Source organism: Terrapene carolina, unplaced genomic scaffold (genome assembly GCF_002925995.2).
Source record: "Terrapene carolina triunguis isolate 2854851 unplaced genomic scaffold, T_m_triunguis-2.0 Scaffold23, whole genome shotgun sequence".
In the NCBI taxonomy this organism is placed as follows: Eukaryota; Metazoa; Chordata; order Testudines; family Emydidae; genus Terrapene; species Terrapene triunguis.
Window position 1 is genome coordinate 14960869 of NW_020664374.1, and position 22610 is coordinate 14983478.

The following is a 22610-nucleotide window of genomic DNA, read 5'->3' on the forward strand; positions in this document are numbered from 1 at the left end:
AAAAAAAAAAAAGTACCTTTCCATCCATTCCAGCAGAGGAGAAAAACTTGAAAAATGTAAAATGAGTGCACCCTCTGAAAGAGTCACAACCCAGAAGGTATGTCAAAAGAGCCCAAAATGTATTTTACAAAAAAGTTTAACCCAATCATGATTTTTGGGGCCTAACTCGTGATTTTTGAGTTTGACAATTCTATAGCTGGGAAGGCAATGTAGTCAGGGCAGGCACGGAACGTGCCCATTCAGTGCTTCCTGACAGAGGTTCTATCGGGTTCCATCAAGACTTATTTTCTACTAAGGAGACAGATTTATGAGAGAAAATGAAGGGAATATTAATACTTGCTCTACCTTAGGGTATATCCACCCAGGAGGCCAAGGGGACTCACTGGCAATAGATGTTAGTTACACCATCCTGCAGCAACTTTTGCGAATAGGTACCCTGTTTTCTTCTGTTTGTACAGCTCCTACCGCAATGTGGTCCTAGTCCATACCTAGGGCTCGTAGGTGCTACAGTAATATAAATAAATAACTATGAAAAGTGAAAATACCACCACATTTTAGTCTATCAACCTTGAAACATAGAATTAATGTATGTTTGCAGTAGAGACCTCTGATTTTTATTGGAATAGAAAATATTAGTTGCGTGTAGTCAAAATCCAGTGCTCTTTTTATAAAATGTATTTTATCTTTGAAAGGCAGAAGGGAATCAAACTGCAGAGGAGCCTTATCTTTAAAAATGTGATGTTATTGTACAACCCACGCTTTGTCCCCCCCTTTGGAAAACCATTAAGTGAGGGGAATGTATTCTGTCTGATTTCTCCAACATCTGAGAGAGAACACATCTGCAAATTTGTAAGGCAGTTATTGATACTATCTTAATATATAGAACTGGTTTCATTTTACTGCTGGAATATTTAAGTCAGAGGAAATAAAAAAATAAAGAAGAGAAAACGTACATGGCAACAATGTACATCTCCACTCCCCCCCGCCCCCAAATCTGGTTCCCAGTTTCTTATTATAGAAGATTTTGAAATATATAAAAGTTATAATAGAAAATAACTGCCTAAAAATGGTTTCATCTGCTTGTCTGAAAAAATATCTTCTACTGTTTGTTCTTCTGCCAACATCAACTTCTTAACTGCTGTAAAAATAAACAATACTGAGAAAAACAAAGCATTTGTTCCACCAGAGAACACAGATTAAGGCCCTAATATGCTGCTGCACAGTAATCAGGACAAGTCAACTACAGATATTGCAATACAGTGTTGGGACGAGAGCTTAGAAAGCCATTCCTTTAAGGCTATATCTATACATACAGCACTACAGAGGTACAGCTGTACCGATACATAGTACAGATAACGAGGCATAATAAAACCACCTCTCCCCCCGACATAGCGCTATGCTCATGAGTGCTTAAGTCGGTGTAATTTACCTTGCTCAGAGGGTGGAATATTCACACCCCTGAGTGACATAAATTTTGCTGACATAAGCTAGGTTTACACTACAGCCTAAGTGTTTAGATGATGCATTTTAAACACAATCTGAGTAGCAGCCAAGGCGCTCTAGACATCTTCAAGTTGTAAAAGTACATTTGTTTTATGTCTTAAACAATGTAAAGTTTAGGTCATACTTTTGACACTGTAAAGTAACGACATGTATTAGTAAAGCTAAACACTGCCATGCAATTTCCAAATGGAACTATTTGCACAGAATGAACAGGGAGAAGGCAAGATATGAATATTCAGTGGCTACTACTCCAGTAATTAAATTAAAAAATCAGTTGCAATTTTGTAAATTTTTAACAGCTTCAATCTAAAATGAACACACACTTCCTTTGTATTATACATATGAAAACATGCAGTGTAAGGATATAGCCATCCAGGAATTCTCATGATATCATTAGTCAGTATTGGACATTCAGTAGTTTGACATTAGAACTCCAATATATAACATCCTTGTGCTACACTATTGCACAGTAGCTATTTTATTAAATCTTCCACTGCTGCTTTTTATGAAGCTTCTATGCAGCAGTGTAAAGGGACGGTGTTCTTTAAAGAGCGTACTTTCCATAGCACTTGCAAATAGGTAGTTAACGTATTAATATGTCAAGCTAAAGCCTCAAATAATTGGTGTCAGAGGAGCACTCAGTACATTTATGGTGCAACTTATCTTTTCATCTCTCATTTTCTGGCTCCCATACTCCAGGCTTTCCGCAGATCACCAGCTTTTTCACACCATGCTATATGTCAACTAGAGTTGCTACCAGCCCGATTTTTACCCGGACAGTCCGGTTTTTGGCTTCTGTGTTCATTTAGGGTTGCCAGGTACCCAGTTTTCAGGGACCTGGCAACCCTAAGTAGTGTCTAGAGGCACTCCATTGTGCCATCTAAACAAAAAGAGTCCCTGCCCTGAAGAGTTTAGTTTATTACACGTCTACCCCGATATAACGCTGTCCTCGGGAGCCAAAAAATCTTACCGCGTTATAAGTGAAACCGCGTTATATCGAACTTGCTTTGATCCGTTGGAGCGCGCAGCCCCGCCCCCCCCGGCGCACTGCTTTATCGCGTTATATCCAAATTCGTGTTATATCGGGTCACATTATATCAGGATAGAGGTGTACTATTATATTTAAGCCTACCAGTCTCTGACATATTACCTGGAATATTTCAAGGCAACTGTTTGGAGAAATGCATATTTAGGTTATTTGCAGACTAGTGAAAAGTAAGAGAAAAGACAAAAATTTTAATTTGATTTCATGTATTTGCCCTTTCAGTTTTTTATATAAAAAAAATTACGTGTCACTTTATGGAAAGTTTCTGCAGTTTGTGTTTTCCCCTAGATGGACTGAAACAAATTTAATTGTGTAGTCATGAGTGAATAACTACCAAGCAGCTGAATTTGCCAAAATACTGTTTTTTTGCTGCATTAATCAGACTTCTTGTTTCTGTGCTACTTTTTCTCATTTTTTTAAAATTGAGGCATAATTACGTCAACTTCTTCACACGGAGGGGAAGAATGGTCCAGTAGTTTAAAAGAGGAGCCTAGGCTGTGGAAGACCAGGGTTCAGTTCCTGCCCCACACCCCAAACGTCATGTGTAACCCTGGGCAAGTCAGTCTCTCTCTCTGCCTTCATTCCCCATCTGTAAAATGGGGATAATAGCACTGCCCTACCTGACAGGAGTATTGGGGTGAGGGGATAAATACATTAAAGATTGTGAGGTGCTCAGATACTGCAGTGATGTGGGGCCATATAAATACCTTAAATAGATAAAAGTCTTACAGCTGTCAAATGAGACATTTAGTAAATGTGAATGTTAAATGTTTTGTTTCCAAGATAGCATTGTCACTACTCTTTTTCTCCCAGATTTTGGATTAAGGTTATGAACTACATAACTTCCACCCCTCCTTTCCCCTCTTCTGATATTGAGAGGAGGAGGGAAACATAGAAGGGTTAAGAATACAAAGAACAATGATTTTCAGCTGCTTTGTATGTAATATTATGTTGCTCTCCTGCAGATAGGTGAATGTTCATATAAATACAAACATACAGTTTCCTTTGCACGGAAGCTATTGTCTGTCTATGCAGTAAATCACTGAGGTCACACTTTTTTTACTATCTCACAGTCTCCTAAAACCTTAGCCTGTACAGTTTCTTGTAGTCACAGCCATATTTGCCATTGAGAGTGGTGATTTACCATCAAAGGATATTGATCTTCAGTTTTGGACTGGCAGCGGATGGAGAAGGGAGAATTCGCATACCTGTATGAATTTTTAGTAACTACTCTTCATTGTCAGGCCGAGATGCTGGCATCACAATCGTCGCTAAAACTGAATTCATAGTGAAATGTGGTGTGCAGTCTTAGGTACTTTTAGGATTCCGCTCCTAGCATTTAAATGGCATCAGTAGCCAGAAATGCATTTTATCACGTTTTAGCTGACCAGGAGGTCACACTTCTTCCTTTCTGACGTAAATGTGGCCTCTGCAAAAGTCAAGCCTGAAGACTACAAATGCAATGTGTTTTGCTTCGTATTGACAAGTGATACCATGAAGACTCTCCAGATGATAAAATGTGAGACCACCTTTATTCTAAACAACTCAGGGTGTGGAGAACAGATGACCCTGGTGCACTCTGCCTGATAGTGAATCTAATTTAAATTTATTATCTTGATCATCAAGGCCTTTAAGGTGCTTTAGCCTGGCTTATCTCAGAAACCATCTTTCTCTCCTTGACCATGACCTACCAAGAAAGCTGTGCTCCATGCAGAAACTGTTAATGATACCTTCGATGAAGCTTGTAAGCTGGTAAGAGTTCAACCCTTCTTTGTAGCTGACTCTCTGCTACTATCCACTCCATAAAAGATTAAAGTGGCCAAGGCATTTTGCACTTTCAGAACAAAAGACCTATCTGTTCATATTAGCTTCCCAACAATAACTTCTTGGGGATGGTATGTGTGTCACTTTCTGGCCTTCAGGGATCAGCTAAAGCTGTATTTTCTCCCCAGAAACATGTGTCACACATTCTCACTTTGTACCATTCTAAGTGGTGACCATTGTTAAATCAAGATTGGATATTTTTTCTAAAAGGATATGATCTAAGAATTATTTTGGGGAAGACTATGGCCTGCTATACAGCAGGTCAGACTACATGATCACAGTAGCCCCTTCTAGCCTTGCAATCTATTAATCTGTGAAGCAAGGCAAGAAGATTAGTCTTCAAACTCATTCTTATAATTTTGGATGTCCTTAATGATAGCTGTGCTATAAACAACCAGGCATATAATATTTTAATGGAAATACTTTCTCAAACACAGCTACACCATTGCATAAAAACACAATTTTTGTGCTGGTATAAGTTATTGACTAGGGTTTCTTCTAAAAACAAAGTTTGCACACCATGGTGGCATCCATCTTTATAGGTAATCAAAGCACTTTTTAAACCAATGGACCAACATACATCACAGAGTGGAAACATCTGGAAATTTTACACTGGTTCAGACCAAACAGTTCCTCTTTCCCAGTCCCATTATGCTTTGTAGTTTTACCCCACAGAGTCACTTCTCCTCAAACTCCCATAAACCAACTGGTAATTTAATCCCTAAAATATCATCGTTGATGTTTTAAATTCCAGCTATTCCCTCTGCAGCGCACATATCAAAACTAACTCAGTGGCTTACCATCAAGTTTTCATGAGATGGTGCCTCGGGCTTACCTTTTGCACATATGGTGTGAGTTTGCACTAGGAAACTTGGGCATTTCTCAAATGTTTATAATGGCAGTTGTTCCCTCATGGAAAAACTGCAGCAGTGCTAACAAGCTTTGTTTTTCCCTATTAGCTATGGTGACCGTTAATGTAAAACCAGGAATGTACTAATTGGAGATAATTTAAGGAAATGTGTAACTATCAGTACCATACACCAATTAATTTGAGGTCACATTACTGTTAGGATAAGAACTATCCTCCTGTGTCCCAAATGACTGCTGTGCCTCTGATCTAAATCCTCTCTTCACAACCAATCTCTTAGCTCAAGCCAAGAGAGAACTGCAGAGTAATTAAAATTAACCTGTATTCCTTCAGAAGAGCCTGCTCTGAGTTAGGGCATTACTAGTCACTTTGTCAGGGTTTTGGTCAGGTAACTATCTTTTTTCTAAAACCCAGTTGCTTTGAAACGTTTGGTTTGTGTAACACCCTATGGAATAGCACCTATTTAGAAGCTATATGAAGCTACACATTTCTGTGGAGAAAGTACAGCTTTAGCTGACCCCAGAAGACCAACAGGGTTCTGTAAGGGGTATGGCATCAGTAAAGCTTGTTGGCGACGCCATTATGACACCCGAACCCAAAGTCAGGTTACCGTGAAGAGGTGCCGGGTGATTAATCCGCACCAGCCCCTGCTCATCCAGGGCCACCTTCTGCCTTCAGACAGGCTCCTTGAGATGATCCAGCAAGCAATGGGAGAGGTGGGAAAAGGAATGAGCAACAGGGGCCAGGCCTTGGGGGGCGGGAAGGAGATGGGAAGAGGTGGAGAAGGGAGCACGGCCTTGGGGGTGCGGTTACCAGCAATTAGAAAGGTGGCAACCCTAACACTACTATAGTATAAAAATGTACACTTTAGTAGCTTTAGAGATGGAAGAACCTGGAAACTGTACCTCAGAATACTGAGTTTTAAAGTTTCAAGAATTTAAAAGTCAGTTCAAGGACAGAAAAGAGAAATAAAACGTTTTTCCTCCTTTAATTTCTTTTTTAAAGTTTCAAAATGTTTTGCAACATCTGAAATTGGTTGGAGGGTTATTTTGTAATTTACTATGCACCCATCATTAAGAGTATCTGGGCACATTATATAGTTATCACAATTTAAATCATACTAAAATCAGAGTTGTTGAGCATCAGCAGCTCACAATAGGGGGGAAAAAAACCAAGCCACTTTTATTTAGGTGCCTAAACGTAGGCATCCAAATTGGAAAATTTCAGCCCATGGCCCTGATACAGGAACTTGGTAATGTATGAAGATTCCAGGACCTGCATAGCATCCCACTGAAGTCAACAGTATGTCCATCTGTGCACATCATGTTGCTGGATCAAGGTCTTTTAGTTTTAAAACCAACCTAAGAATGATCATCCATTAAATTAAATAACATAGTTCTCTTCACTTGTTTTTCTGACTACATGTTTTACTTCAATTTCCTGGACCAATAGAGAGCTGGCAGAAATCTAATCAAGAACTTTGGCAAAAAATACAGAATTCTGTATCACAGTAATATCTCCGTGTATCATCCAATGACTATTAAAATCTTCCTATAACAGAAAATAGATGTAATTACACAACACAAAATGAATGCAAAACACAAAGGTTAAAAGCAAAAAAGAGTATGTAGTGAAAAGATATTTTCTGGTCAAGATCTCAATCACAGACCCATTAAATATGAGCTGCTTATTTTATTTATTCTAGTAAGTGACTGAACGTAAGTAATGAAAATACGTGAAATTTCCTACTGCTCAGTAGCTAGAAATGATTGGGGTTTCACAGACATATGTGAAGACACAGAAGGAAGACTTAGTCTGCAAAGGATCATCTTCTTAAAAGTTAACTTCTGATAAGTGCAATTACCACAGGACTTTTTGCACAAATATACAGTAACACGAGAAGTTTGTAAACATATTCGGAACACCTCTCACCCTTTAAAAACTTCTTTCCAGTTGGCTGAAAACAGGTGAACATCATTATATATGCATCTGATAAACTTTAGTCACACTGCTATACCTGAATACTTGGAATTAATCCTTTCTAAATAAATGGAATAGCCTTAACTTGTACCGCAGCCCACACTCTGCTCAATTAGCAGCAATAAGGAATTCAGCCCACCTTTATGATAATGATCTTATATTTACATTTCCTCAAACAGATCCCAGAGAACATCTGAAACTTTACTAACAGGCTGGGGTAGGGGATTGCTTCAATCATCCAGCAATGATACAGAGCCATCTCTGGGGTTAACCGCTTGCAACTTTTCACAACAGTATCACACAGGAAGCGGAGAATACCATGTCACAATGTAGTACTTGTCCACTAGGTCAACATTCTACACATCTGTATTCTTCATTCATGAAACAGGCATAAATTGGATAGGCTATCTGCTACTGTAGTTTGGGATGAGGCACCCAAGTAAGACAAAGCTACAATCTTCCACCTGAGAACACCAATTGATTTTTCTTGTTAATGAGCACAATAGTTTAAAAATTTGAATGAAACAGTAACTGTACCCTTACAGTTTGAGACAAATGCTTCTTCATGACTTGCAGTTGACTTCAAACTCTCAACACCTTTTTTGTTACCCCTGACATGGCCACAGTGATGTGAAGGACCACATTAGTCACATTTCATCAATATTTTCAGACAACATATCACACAATATGATCATTTCTGGAAGACTTCTGGGATACTTGTACTTCCAGATATGGAGATACAAACACACAATTTGGTGAAGAGCTGGTTTTTCCCTCTTTCCTAGATCCCAAAAGGAAAGTTGATTCTACACACTTCTTTGACTTAATCATCTGCTTCTAATAGAATACGCTGCCAGCTATACCTTCTTTCTTGCTCATGTTCACTGGGGAATGCTTCAGTGAATCACTAAGTCTTGTAGCAAGGGTCCCTATGTTCTTTTGGAGAGAACTCTGGAGCTTGGAGACTCCTGCTTTCTTGGTACCTGGTCTCTGTTAGTCACAGTGTACTGGACGAGTATAAAGGCCTTGGTGTTCTTCAAAGAGAGTCAGCCCTTGAGAAAGTATGGACCTGTCCCATTAACGTATCTGTAATAGAACCAGGTAATGATTCCATTAGAGAACGGAGAGCCATTGCAAGTGATAGAGGCCCAGCTCTTCAGCTCACCTCACGTAAAAGGCTGTGTGCTGCACTAAGCACTAGCTGCAGCTCCCTTGTGAACTTATAGGTGAACCAAGTACAGAGCATTGCAATAATCCAGCCTGGAGGAAAGGAAAATGTGGACCACACTGTAGCCAGTTCCTTGTCTGACAGGCAGCCAGGATAGAAGGCGGCACTTCTGGTGATTGTCACTGAGCACCCAAGGTCAGCAACCGAGTCTAGCAGGACCTCAAGGCTGCAAACTATCTTAACTATTACTGGGTAAATGCATTCTTTTGATAGGGTGGTTCCAAAATGCCTTCAGTTGAAGCCATTCCTTCACAGTTTGTATCTACCATCAAAGACCAAGCATCACTTTGGTCTTTCCTGGGCTCAGCTTCAACCAGCTCTTCTTCAATTTCCTCCCTGCACAGAGGTGGCTGGGAGACGACAGTGTCAACACTGTATGAAAGGGACACACAGAGCTTTGTGCCACCAAGATATTGCTGGTACAGGAGATATCCTGAAATGATCTGGGCTATCACTTGTACATCAATGTTAAATAAGAGCAATGCAAGGATTAAACCCTGGGACTCCACAATGTTGAGAGGAGAAGCAGCTGCCCATTGTGACTCTGTCAGACCCTTTAATTCCCCAAATACAAGTAAGGAGATTCTACATTTGGATAAGAAGTCTATTTTACACAAGGTCACTTTGTTTGTCACATCAAGTCATTCTAGATTAAACATTATGGGGGAAGAGAGGCCACAGAATGAACAAACATGAACTTGCGCAATATCTGCCTTGCAAGTAATAAGAGTCACCGTCATAATACATATAGATCAAACCACCTAACTTTAAAAAGTTTTAAAAGCTTATGCTAGCCTAGCAAGTGTCTTTTTTTTATATCAATGATTCTAGGCCAAATTCAATTAACCTATGCTACGACACTTAACAGCATATGTTCTAGTCAGACTAGTCTGTGATTCAGAGCATGTATGCAGCTTGTCACTCCAACAAGCACACAGAAGTAAATAAATGGCACATTTCCCCCCCTATTCTCAACCTCCCATGTACACTTATCTGTATAAAAATGAAGGATTAAGCATCAATAGATATCTTTAAAAAGTATGATAGCTGAACAGAAATTAAGCTGGCATGACGACATTTTTGAACCCCTAAGCTCTGCATGATGTTGGACAGACAGGGATGAACACTCCAGGCCCGGAAAAATAGACTCTTGTTGTGAACAAATAAACGAATAAAAAACAAAATATTCTTCCCCCTCCTTGTCTTCCTACAAAAATATGATTTTCAAAAAGACAGCAAACTCTATAATCAATAGTTCTGTAATGGAACCATTTAGAGCTCTAGCGATATAAACTGAATAGATGTATTACTAATACCTTTCTAGACTTCTTTCCAACAGGATAGATGAACTTCAAAATGCAGTTTGTCATCTTAGATCTGTCATAAAAATCAGCCTATGTACCTACAGGCATCAACAAATAAATAGCCACAACACTTACCAAAGAGCTAAACTATGCATGAAACAAGGCAGTTTCCATCCACAGTGGAAACATTTCAGAATATGAATAAGTAGACATACTTCTAGTCTACATTACCACTGTCTTGCCTGAATTTTCCTGATATATAATTATAAAACCAAAAAATGTTACCATACAACACATACATTTTCAGAAGTCAGTTTACAACATCAGATGTGACCTGCATAATAACATTTTATACTCCTCATGTGCTGTGCTTCCCAACTGCCACAGAAACCGATAAAGCCAAGTCTTTAACTTACCTCCAAGAATTCTTCTCATTTTCAGACAACTCTCTTCACCACTTCTTTTTTTAAACCTATTTCTCATATTAAATTTCCTTTATCTAAAAAGGAAAGAATCCTCTCACGAAATATATAAGAGGTGATAATACATCTCAATAGCCTTTAAAGCGGCTACACTTATAAACATGCATAGACATATATTTGCAACTTTCAGCATGCACATATCAGCCAAATGGCATCAGACCTGAAGTTTTGTCTGCTCCCAGCTACTACAAGCGAGTATGATGAGCAGCAATGAGGTGTACAGAAACAGCAGTGGCTCTTGGCCCATAGCACAGTGAGAAGAAAATCTCATGAAAAACTAAATGGGAGCAAAGTCTATAGAAGACAAAGTTAAAAAACCTACACTAAGTGGTGGAAGCAAGAAAAAAAATAATGGGAATTTTAAAGGGGTAAATACACTAAACATCCTGGAAGGGAAGAGGAATCACAGAAAAGAGCAATGTTTCCTGGGTTTATTGCAGCACAGGCAGGTGCCATTAAAATCTAAGTCTGAAGTGAAGAGATGGCCAATACTGAAGTAGGAAAATCATTACTAATGTTGGTTACTTTCATTTATGCTAGATGTTAGATTACAATCAAGATTAAAAAGAAGCCATTTCTCCACTATATTCACAGTGTTTGCTTATAGAAATATCTTGTTTAAATTGAACAGGTATCAGTTTTAGTACCTGCTAGCTGTTTGGCTATAGATTTAGCTGTTCTTATCGGAGTTAGTTTCCAGGAGGCTGACAGTGTAAATCAAATGAATTCCCATGCATTGGCCTTGGCAATAACACTATTGCAACAGTCTGAACGTGTAGAGTGCTAAATATTACTTAGGTCATTGTCACAGGCCCTCAGCCTGCAAGAAGATGCGCTAGTGCAGACCCCTCTGCTTGCACCAAATCTTAATGACTACAGGCACTCTAACTAGTCTTTTTTCTTTACTCTTTATTTTTGTAATATGCACTAAGTAAATCAAGAAGAGTATTTAATTCTCCACAGGTTATATCCACCCTCCATTTGGCAAACTGATATTTGTTATTGTATTTCTGATAAATGTGGCATCTTATTTTACTTTTTCATTCAGGCACAAGCATTATAATTACATCAACAAAACCCTGATAACAGAGCATTTTAAAGTACAGTGGCAAACGCAGAAGGCTTATTCTACATGTACAATGTTACATAAAAAGGTCCAACAGTGTTATCCCACAAAAACAAAACTGGATTTTTAAATTTCTCTCACCTACACAGGTGAATTAAAACACAAAGAGTATTCAGTATAGAGGGAACATTAATCTGCACTGCTTCAAAGTCACAGTGACTTCAATGGTATGCCATGTCAGTGCAGGGCTCCACTTTAGCACATCCTGTTAAAGGATCAGGACCTAGATTACATCAACATTTCACCTTCTTTAAAATGCTAATGTTCCTTTGAGTAATTAAAAAAAAATCTTTTATATTTGTAGTTCAACAGTGAAGTAAAAAAAAAAAATCAATTTTATCTTCAAAGATACTGAATTCCAAGAGCATCTTCTCTAACTAACATAATACATTAATCCTGAGAGCTGCCAAGCAACTGAAATTCATATTTTTGAGTAAGCAGAAATTGCGCATCTCAGGCCCAGGCCCTAAGTATTTGTAAAACATTTATGTAGTCCTCATGAAAGTAAGTAATTACAAATATAAAATATCAAACAAATGATTAAGACAAATATATACAAAAAGCTGTGTAAGGGACCATATTGCTTTAAAAATCCGTTTCTTTCCTAGTTACCTATCAATTCACAAGGTCTGCCTTCCAGCAAGTGCCAAGAGCATCTCAAACACCTAACTGGTTGAAGGAATATAGTTCCCAGCTCTATTTAAAGTGAAGTCCTTCTCTAAAATGTTACTGTAAGAGTGACATGCAGCTCCATATTTATTGTCTCTCTGTGATTCCGGGTCAAATTTACTCACTTTACAAGATGTTTTTCTAGCAGTCAGTCCTCAACACAGGATCTGGGTGTCAAGTTGGGCTCTTTGCTACGCATGAATCACCACCAGTAATTAAGAGTCTGGAAGTCAAATTCTGTATTGTTATTAACAGTGGTATCTCACGGTCACAACCCATGTATCTACATCTTGGAGATGCAGGAGCATATGTGAGGGCAGAATTCCAGTTCTACTGGACCTCTTTGCATTTTTAAAAACAAACTTGGGCAGGAGTTAAAAAAAATGATTTGTGATTATGGGTGTCCAAATTAAGATCTTAAAGAAGTTGGATTTTTAGAAAGTGCTGAGCTCCCACCAGCTAAAAGAGGATGTCTCAAGGAGAGCACAATGCCCCTCCCCCAAATTAAAAAAAAAAAAAATCACAGCCACTTCTGAAAAATCTTGTGCTAAAATATTACAACTAAAGTCAATATAAAACAAAGATATATTAAAAAATCATAATACCATGAACAAAATAAAAAATGAGAGAGATGAAAAAGTGATGAATGATGAAGCATTTCATGTGATATAAAGAATAGCAACACACCATTTGACAGCCTCTGAATAACCATTATGTTTGGAACTATTTTGTAGAACACCTGTTAGTCATGGAATTCAAGAAATGAAGCCCAAACATCCTCATATTCATGTAGCTCTTTGCATCATTTGTAAACATTGCTGAGGCTGCCATTTTACCTGTATGCCTCTATGCCCAAAGCCCCATGTAAAACTGAAATGGAGTAACGCGAAGAACATAGCTGCAGAAGCCAAAATGGGTGAGCACAGGAGAGAGAGAGAGAAAGTGAAGAAGAAGGGGTCAGAGGAGAAAGTAGTCATCATAAAACAATATTGACTTATAACCACTCCTTCTGACCCAAGCATACATTTATTGGTTAAGACCTATAATTACAAGTCCTACTTATATACCACAGTGCTTTAGAAAGTCCCTGTTAACTATCCCATATATACACATTAAGGAGTATCATCGACCTGACACCCCAGAGATCACAGGGCCACATATAATCACATAGAAAGAGGCAACATGGTCTTGTGCGTAGGGCACAAGATTGAGATGCAGGAGACCTGGGTTCAGTTTCCGGTTCTGCCATTGACCTGCTGTGTGATTTTAGACAAGACACTTCACCTCTCCATATGTCTGTTTCCCCTCCCACTTTTTGTCTGTTTTGTGTATTTAATCTGTAAACTTCCCAGGGCAGAGACTGTGTCTTCCTGGGTATCTGTACAGTGCCTAGAGTTCAGTTGAGACCGCTGGGTGCTAGTTCAATTGAAACAATAATAATAGCAGCAACATTCTTTGAAGATGTCCCTTGCTGAGTCAGTAGCTCTTTATAAATCTTAAATGATTCTCACCATTTGATTTTTTAGTGAGCTTCAGACCCAGACCTATTCCTTTAAACTCCCATTTCCCCCCACCCTAATCACTTTATAATGAAGAGACACTAGAGAGCAAGCAGCAGAAGGGAGGGTATTTTGATTCTTATTCTGTGGGCTCAACCCTGAATGGTTCTCAGCATCCTGGCAATGATCCAAGAAAGCACTTACGATTCTGCAAGATGCTACACACTCGGGCAGGATCAAGCCCCGTGTCGGTACCGTGAAGCAAACTGCTCTACACATCAGCATTGCATTTTGCGTGGATTCCTTTATGTTTTTCCAACTGTTTACGATATTACTATTCTGAGCTATTCTTCTGTACCTTATAAATGGGATTTTACTATTGCTTTTGTTGATTTGCACTTGTTTTTCTCTTTCATTTCTCTCATCGGGGAAAAGCAGGGGAATAGGTGGCAAAATTATTCTTTTCCCTCTTCTTCATCTCCAAATGAAACTATGATAGAATTAATTTAAGCAGCATATATATTACTTGCAATGCTTACAGCTCTGACACCACCACAAGTTTGAAGATTCTGGAGACAGGCCCAAGTGATTCACCAAAAACCTAAGTCTTCTGAAGTTAAGCAAGAACATTACTACTCCAAAAGGTGAAGCAACTGTGAGACACTAAGGGAAGAGGGAATGCCACAGACCCTCACCCACAGGAATGAATAAATTATTCTGGGCTGAGGGGTTAGACTGAATGGGAAGAAGTTGTTGAGGTGTGGGAGAGGATCACGAGGTGGGGGCATTAAAGGCATACACAATTACTGGGGGGGGGGGAGCAAAATTAATAATAAATTATACTAAAAAAATGTAACAGGTTACCTGCTGGCATAAGCAGATGCAACTTCACTGAAGACAATCAGCTTACACATACGGTAATGTGGCCTAATAGGTTTACATTTAATACCACTGACAAAGGCGAAATGCGCACCAATGCATACAGACCACATAGGGCTCTATCCACCACGGACGCCCCATCTAGACGGTGAATACTGAGGACCTGGTCTCTGAGCCTGGCTACCGTAGGTTTTAAAACACAGTGTGGATGTGCACTAAGTGAACATATGAAAGTGTGTATGAACATGGTGATGTATGTGAACTAAATAGACCAGAACCAACAGGTCAACATGCCTGGATCCTGTTTCAAATTGGCTTTAAAAAAAAAAAAAAAAGTCATAATGACTGTTTTAAGATAACTGTTAATACTGAAGCAAAGAGAAACATTTTTTTTTTTTAAAAGGAGATGATTTGTGCGCCCCTTTTTAACTTTCTACAAAATTTCATCTCAGATTCCTTTGGAAGACTTATGACTTTCGAAAACTTACAAACAAGAGAAAAACACTAATGTTTGGAGTTATCCTGTTACATTTGTGCTAGTAACATCCAAACATACTTTGTAGAAACATTAAAAACATCTGACTAGAGAAAAGCAAGTTTAACTGCTGAAGCACTTTCTCTTAAATGCATTAAAAATGACATCCAGACTTTAACCAAGTTTAAATGTCTGAGTAAATTCCTGTGCCTAATTAGAACCATTTTAGGAAACAGATGATCAAAGCTACCATAGCTTGTCTCTTCAGATGACATAGTCCAACATGGTTCTGTCCTTTTAATAAAGATTGGTAAATACCAGACTGCAAAACTCAGAGGTATCATCATTCACATATGGAATAGCAGATTTCCTAAATTACTCAATCTCACCCTTAATGACAGAGAGACAGTCTGTACACTTGGTAAAACCATCATAGCAATGTAAGATGATGAGAAATGTGAAGAGGACATCCTCTTGTCCACCCCCTTCTCATGCACACAGAGGAAAGATTATAAGAAGAAATAAAGTACTTTTTATGATCAAATGAGGTCCAGTGGATTTAGAGCAGAGAAGGTGGTACAAAGTTTTAGGATTAATGGACCTTCCCTGAGATGAGATTACCGGTAAATTAAACATCAATTTCTTAATTTTAGCATCTATATTAAAATATTGAGAAAGATTTAGAATGGAATGGACATGGGACTCTGCAATAGAACTCTAACAGCCTTAATGACCAATACTAATCAGATTCTACAATTACTGTGCCACACAAAAGGTTTTAAATCCTGCCTGGACAAAATGTACAGTTGAATAGGAAGAAAGAGGGCTGCTTTTCTTTCAGGATTTGCCTCCAGCTGTTTAGAAGAAGAAAGTATAGTTTAAACAGTATTCGAGCCAACCACAGAAATAACAAAATCAAACACGTGTCTACCCTTTTCCACTTCAGATCAACTCTAAAGACTCATTACACCTAAACCAAATTCAAGTATTCTTTAACAGCTGTATACAGAGTTCTCTAACACAACCATCTCCTGCTTGAGATTGAATGTTGAAATTATTGTCTACTGGAGAATGTTGTTCTTATCCCCTGTGAATAGTGTATTTCTCTTATTGGGAAAGAAAACTATGACGACATTCTTCATTTCTGTACTCTACAGTCTTCTCCTCTTTAACAAGCCTGCCCTGCCTCACCTCCTTTTCTCATTTGAATTCCAAGGCTGTTTCTGAGAGAGAGAGAGAGACTTGGCAGAATTTGAATTAAAAAAAAAAATTCAGATAATATTAGTTTACTTGTAAGCATTTTTTATTTGTGTTGATTTAAATGTTCACAGTTATGGAAAATTGTATGCGGGGGGGTCAGAAAATTATGTAATGACAACAGATTGATATTCAAAAAGTTAAAGCTTTATAACTATTAAAACACAATTTGTCAACATCACATATCAAAATATACAAAATAAACATCCTTAAAATCAAACTCTTATAAGTTCTCAGGCAGCATTTTTCTTACTTTGACTAACTGTAAATTTCAATCATGATCAACAGATATATTTTTCATCAGTGTGTGTATAAAGTGAAACCAAAGTTCACAGACATTTATTGATAAACATCTAATCCTTCCAAGCCTACATATATACACAACTTTTAGTACTGGGAGAGGGGAGGAGGTGAAAAGAGCAATATAAACATACTGTCCTCAGGAAGTACGATACTGTCCATTCCCAGCTTAGTATATCATTTATGCAGGACTTTTGGACTGTTTTTGTTAAAATTCTGTATTTTTTCTTTTTGTTTTCAATTTTCATTGATCAAATGACAAAACTAGATCTGAAAAAGTTTATACCCAATGTTCAGAAATGTGTGTTCTTCCCATAAGATGCACAAAACACTAGCTGTGCATTTCAGAGAGCCAAAAGCCTATAGTGAAAATGTAAATTTTGATAAACACAATGGGTCTGATTTTCAGAAGTGCCGAATACTCTAGAAGCCCAGCAAAGTCAGTAGGAGTTGTGGATTCTTGGCAACTCTGAAAATCAGATTTAGGAGGCCCCAAATTCTAGTCTTCCATGAGAGTTTTGCCTGAGTAAGGACTATTTTAATGGGCCTAATTAGAAACAATCGATCTCGGGACTTTTTGGACTATCAAAACTTTTTTTGCAGTTTGATCATTGAGTATGCTGTATTAGTTTTAAAATTATAGTGATGAAGCTCAAACCAATCCTGGTTAATCCTAGACATGATCTGAGAGGTAGTCAAATTATCCCTAGACCACATAATGTTGAGGCAACTGTTATGCAACAGCATGAACAAAATGTTTTATTCACAAAGTAGTGTAGCACCAGCTGACAAGGATATGGTCTTCACAACTCCTCCTTGAAGTATTTCTTGTAAAACTATGTTTAAGTCCCCTTTCCTGTCCTAAATTTACCAAATTAGTTAAATGTTGTGTGTAATTATGTAATCTGAGAATAAAGCTTAAAAAATAAAAATATTGATAATGGAGCATTTATAGTTGTAATTGTTAGAAAGATGGTCAGGAAATTTTTCATTTTTGTCAGTGCACTTCCTTTTCCTAATTGTCTGCCTTATGGGTCCTTCTCTCTACATTTTAATTAATATATGTCATATTATTGCAGTCTAGATATTTATTTTAAACTTTTATTGACAAAATTAAGTCTGAAAGTTTTAGAGGATTAATACCAAACATGGATTAAATGACATCTTTGTAAAATGAATTATACATCAAGATCTATAATAATTCCTTAATTTCCAATCTCTGTAGCTCTAGTTAATGAAGAAACCCATTATTCTACAATACAAATTACCAAATCTCAAATATATGCCAAGTATACTGATAACTGATACTTTTGGTATTGGAAATAGGTTTCCCACGTTAGTTTCAGTTTAGCTTACAATAATTTCAGGCTTACAGATGCCAAAAGAAACTATTTTATGTATATGTATGTATTTCTATTTAATAAATTGAACCCACCAGAAATGTAATCTGATGGGTAAACTTCTCTATTTTCTAATTTAAAAGAGAAATGTTGTTTTCCCCTTCCTTTCAGATTTTTGCTCCCTCAGCTAGCTCTGCAGCAGCAAACTACCAGACACTATTCAAATATATGCTGACATCAATCCATGATGCTGAAGCAAAAAATGTTTCAGTATGAGGGCCTTTACAAATTGAATCTATTAAACAACAGCTTCCATTTAAAACAGAACAACAAAAGTTTGCCAAATGGAAATGTACAGATATGAAGGAAAGACATTTAAGTGGATATTAGAGTATTACACAATAAAAGCCAGAAGGGGGGTTTGTCTGTTACAACTTCTAAAGTTGGGAATGTGAAGAGAATCAGTGTTAGAGGATCTTCAGGGATAACTAAAACTAATTAAAAACATCAGTAAAAACACCATAACGTTTCAGGAGGCTGATCGTCATTAGCCAAGTGTAAACAAATTAAAACACCTAGAAATTGAAAAGTTAGTTGATGTCATTTAATTTAACAATATAAAACCACAGGAATTTCAGTTGTTTTCCTTTTTGGGTTTGGCTGAGTAATTCTGTTCCATTTTTTAATTAAAATCAGAGATGCTGCCAGCATCAGTATGTGCACATTAACACACACGCATGAAATGAGTTTGGTTCCAGCAGGGACAACCTCCACGCAAAAATATAATGCTAGTGTTAAACTGGACCAGTCAGTCATCTATTTGGACAAATATGGCTGTGTTTTTGGTTTCTATCAGTTACTTCAAACTTCATAACGTTCATTGTTGTTTAATTCACTTTGTTTCATTGTTGGTTGAAATGGAGATTTAAACCTTGTACACTAAAAAACCTATTGTAAGGAGTGTGAATGCAAAACGTGTGTGGTGACTACTGAGTGACCCATCTGTATAATGACTCTCTTATATGGGCCCCACTCTTGCTCACATTAGCTGAGAAAAACATATATGAAACTGGAAGCCAGTCTTTAACCTACTTCCTTTCCTAATCAAGACTTAATTTATGATCAGATGATTAGACAACAAAACAGAATCCAGCTTATAAAATTTTAAATTGTTTCAACACATTGCCTCAAAAACCTAAAAGGTTTTTCCTAGTGGTTAAATATAATTATTGTTTATAGCACCACAGGTACACATTGTACTTCATAAGCACGAAGATCCAACTCCTTACCCATCCTCAGATGCCTTCCTCTTTCTGCCTACACAAACTTTACATTTGTGTCTGGATTAATGTTTTAGATACTTGTAACAGAAAGGAAATTCATACTAAACTTTAGGCATTGAAACACACAAAAAATATAATACACTAAATCCCACTGGGATTCCAATAGAGACTTGCACACAATTAGTGGTTCATTACTAATGGAAAGAGCTACAGAAAAATTATGAGCACCATGAATTTCAAAGTTAAGGTCAGATATAAAACTGCTTCCTTTGCTATCACTCCTCATTGTAGAGGTATGTGTAATCTGCAGTTTCTGTGCAGATGGCCATTACATTACCAGTCTGTAGCAAAGGAAAATATATTCTCTCTAGAAGCACATTTGTTACATTAATAGTCATACAAATACCGTAAATCTAGATACTTGTAGTTGATGCCTATATACTTTAGACAGTTTGCCTGATAACCACCTTAAGAGATTTTGCTGACTGCAGTGTTTCAAATGGTTAGGCATGACAGGAAGAACTTACACCAGACCTAATTCATACACTCTCATCCAAGAAGCTTTAGGTTCAAACGGTAAAAACACTCCAGCTGGGGTTGATTAGCTTCTCAATTTTCTGTTAACTATATCCGCTACACTCAGAACACAGTAACATAAATACCTAAAATGCTTGTATTTCTATCAGCACACTAAAATGATTTCTAAGTGTGAAAAAAGAAAGAAAAAAGAGAGATTGTATGCTTTCAATATTTGTTCCACTATGTACTAAGTTCAATTTTTCTTCATGGACTCCCAGCAGATCCATTACCTTCAAAGTAGCAGACCAACTGACTGTTTAATGAAGCGAGCTTTAAGTCAAACAAATCAAAATGAATAGCAAGATGGGACAGATGACTTATAGCCAAACATGAATACTTAATTCTGCTTGGTAGGGAAATCATTCTGAAAAGAAAAAGATCACTGTCCTTGGCTAGCATTGTCTTGGTTCATCACGGAATTCAACAGGCTGAAGTGATTTACGAATTCTCTCCCTGTGCCTCCCTCTACCCCCCCCCCCCAAAATCCTTGCCATAACAAGTTGCCAAATTGAGAGATGTAGAGAAATATTAGACCGGATAAGAGAATCCAGACACACACAAGGGGGGTGGGGTTACTGTTGAAGTGTCCCAACAACAGTGGAGAAGCTATGGACTCAAAGCCGGGGAATAAAACTTAAAGGTAATTGATGCATATGGGTTTCCAGTGCCCTCTCTGGGTGCCCAGACCCTCCCACCCTCAGTCTATCCAAATTGTGGATCCCCTTCCCTTGCTATGCGTCTCCCCCTTCCCTCCTAGAACATTATGGGCATCCACATTAACCCAAGCAAGGCTCACACTGAAGAGTTCACTGCAGGAAAGTCTCCTAGGACAGGCAGCAACCTGGTCCCTGCCTAACCGAAGCGTAGGGCGAGCACCTGCTCCTGCCCTTCGTAGGGAAGGGGGCTGGTGTCCCTTACAAACTCCCCGAGGCACAGATGGGGCTCACTCCCCTGCCCCTCCTGACTGCCCCCTTACCTCCTGCTTTTTACACACCCCCCCACCCCCATGCCCAACCCTTGCACCTGCGCCCCCCGGCATCTCCTCCCTGAGCATCCCGAGCAGCCCATGCAAAGTTGGCTGCAAACTTCAAGGCTCCCCCCGGCTGGTGGGAGCCAGCAGAGCAGGCGGGAGCGGGGACCCCCAGCTCGCTTACCCATGGCTCGCTCTCCTCCCTCGGTGCCTGCGCTGCCTCCGGTGCGGGTCGCAGGCTGCTCAGCGGCGGCCTTCTCGTGCCCTCTGCCCGGCTTCCCCGGGCGGCGCGGCGGGGCTGGAGGCGGCGAGCTCAGGGGGCAGCGGCTGCAGCGGCTCACACACACTGGCCGGCTCCGCTCGCCTGCGGCTGTGCCGGGGAGGAGGGGGCGGGGACAGCAGCCGCCTGCCGGGGCTGGGGAGCCAGAGGGAGGCAGGAGCGGGCGGGAAGTAGCCCCCACCCCCGCTCACACAGGTACGGGGGGTGCGAGAGGGGCTGCGGGGGGAGCCCGCGGGCTGGCTGCCCTGTGGCAGGGATTTTTTTTGGGGCGGGGGAGCAGTTATGTGTAAGGCAGATAACTATCCTCTTCCGATTTGCCCCTCTGGGGCAAGCCCCCCTTGTCCCGCTCTACCTCCGTGCAGTTATAACAGTGCCCCCCACCCTGTTTTCTCCCCATCATAGATTTCAAATAATGGCAGGTGTGAAAGACATCTGCCCACCCCCAGCCCCCCTGTGCCTTACATGTAATCTACCTAGCTTCTCATACCTCCCTCAGCACTTTGAGCTCCTGGCCCTAAATGTCTAATAATCTCACCAGCCCCGCACTGTGTTTCCTCTCCTCTATTTGTCCTTCGGTTTGCCTTGCTACATACTGTCTATTACACAGACAAGCTATTTCCCTCAGTCTGCACTGTGCAGAGCTTAGAGGCTGCCAAACTGGCCTAGTTTAAGGTCCCCATCCTGTTCCCATTGCAGATTCCCCATTGATTTTAACAAGAGTAAGACTCAGGTCTTTTATGAATGAGACTTCCAAGAAGGATAAGTGAGAACAAACAGCAAAACCCAACATAGTAAGAGTGAGAGCCTTTTTTAAAGAAAAAAAAACCTGCTTTAAAATAGTCCAGTTTAAAGCAATCGCCCTAAAAGACCATATTTATATAAAAGTTTCCTCCATATTCTGGGAAGAATACTATTCTAGTTCAGCCCCTGAACTGGAACTGACGTGGTTGGATTCAATTCCTGGCTCGACCCCAGACTGCCTGTGAGACCTTAGGCCATAATTTTTTTAATTAATTTGGGGTGTCTCAGTTTGTGAGTCCCCAAATTTGAGACACCATGGGCCTATTTTTCAGAGATGCTGAGTACCCATGGCTTCCATTGTCTTCATTTGGAGTTGTGGGTGCTGTGAGAATCAGGCCCAACATCTTTCAAATTGGGTACCGAAAAATGAAGGCCCCTAAAATGAGTGGACATTTAAAAAAATATTGGCCTTACTCTCTCAGGCCAAGATTTAAAAAGAAGTTAGGCACCTAAATCAGTGGCCTGATTCCAAATAAATGGGAGCTGATGGGCACTCAGCATTTCTGAAATATCACCCTATTTCTGTTTCAGTTCCCCAGCTGTAAAATGTGGAAAACAATCCTTATCCGCCTCACAGTAATTCTGAGATGCTAAATTTATTAATGTTGTGCTCAGATACTACAGCGTTGGGGGGCCATTGAAGTACCTATATACATATTTATTAAATGGCTTTGAAACTCAGGCTTAATAAATGATAAATGCAAACATATTTATTCTGCCTGATGTGGACAGAGGCTAGCTTTGTTTAAAACATTTTAAATAAATAATATATGCTGACCTCTGTTCTAACAAAATTATGCTCCATCCACACTCACTTGCATGCTTTTGCTTGCAATAACTCATTTTTTAAAAATCCACGTTTAAGTACAGTTTCCTAACACTTGGGAGACGATAGTGAAGAAGGGGCCCACAGAAGTG

The 22610-nt window shown here is 39.1% G+C and overlaps 1 protein-coding gene across 1 annotated transcript in view; it reads right to left on the minus strand.

Moving 5' to 3' along the window:
* The window catches only part of LOC113406232 (neuronal membrane glycoprotein M6-b), a 132285-nt gene extending 111387 nt beyond the window's left edge, over positions 1-20898 (minus strand). Inside the window, exon 1 of the mRNA XM_026649680.2 lies at positions 20796-20898. Coding sequence (XP_026505465.1) covers positions 20796-20799 — 4 coding nt within the window. The 5' untranslated portion in view covers positions 20800-20898. The remainder of the gene's footprint in view (positions 1-20795) is intronic.
* Positions 20899-22610: the final 1712 nt, after the last annotated feature.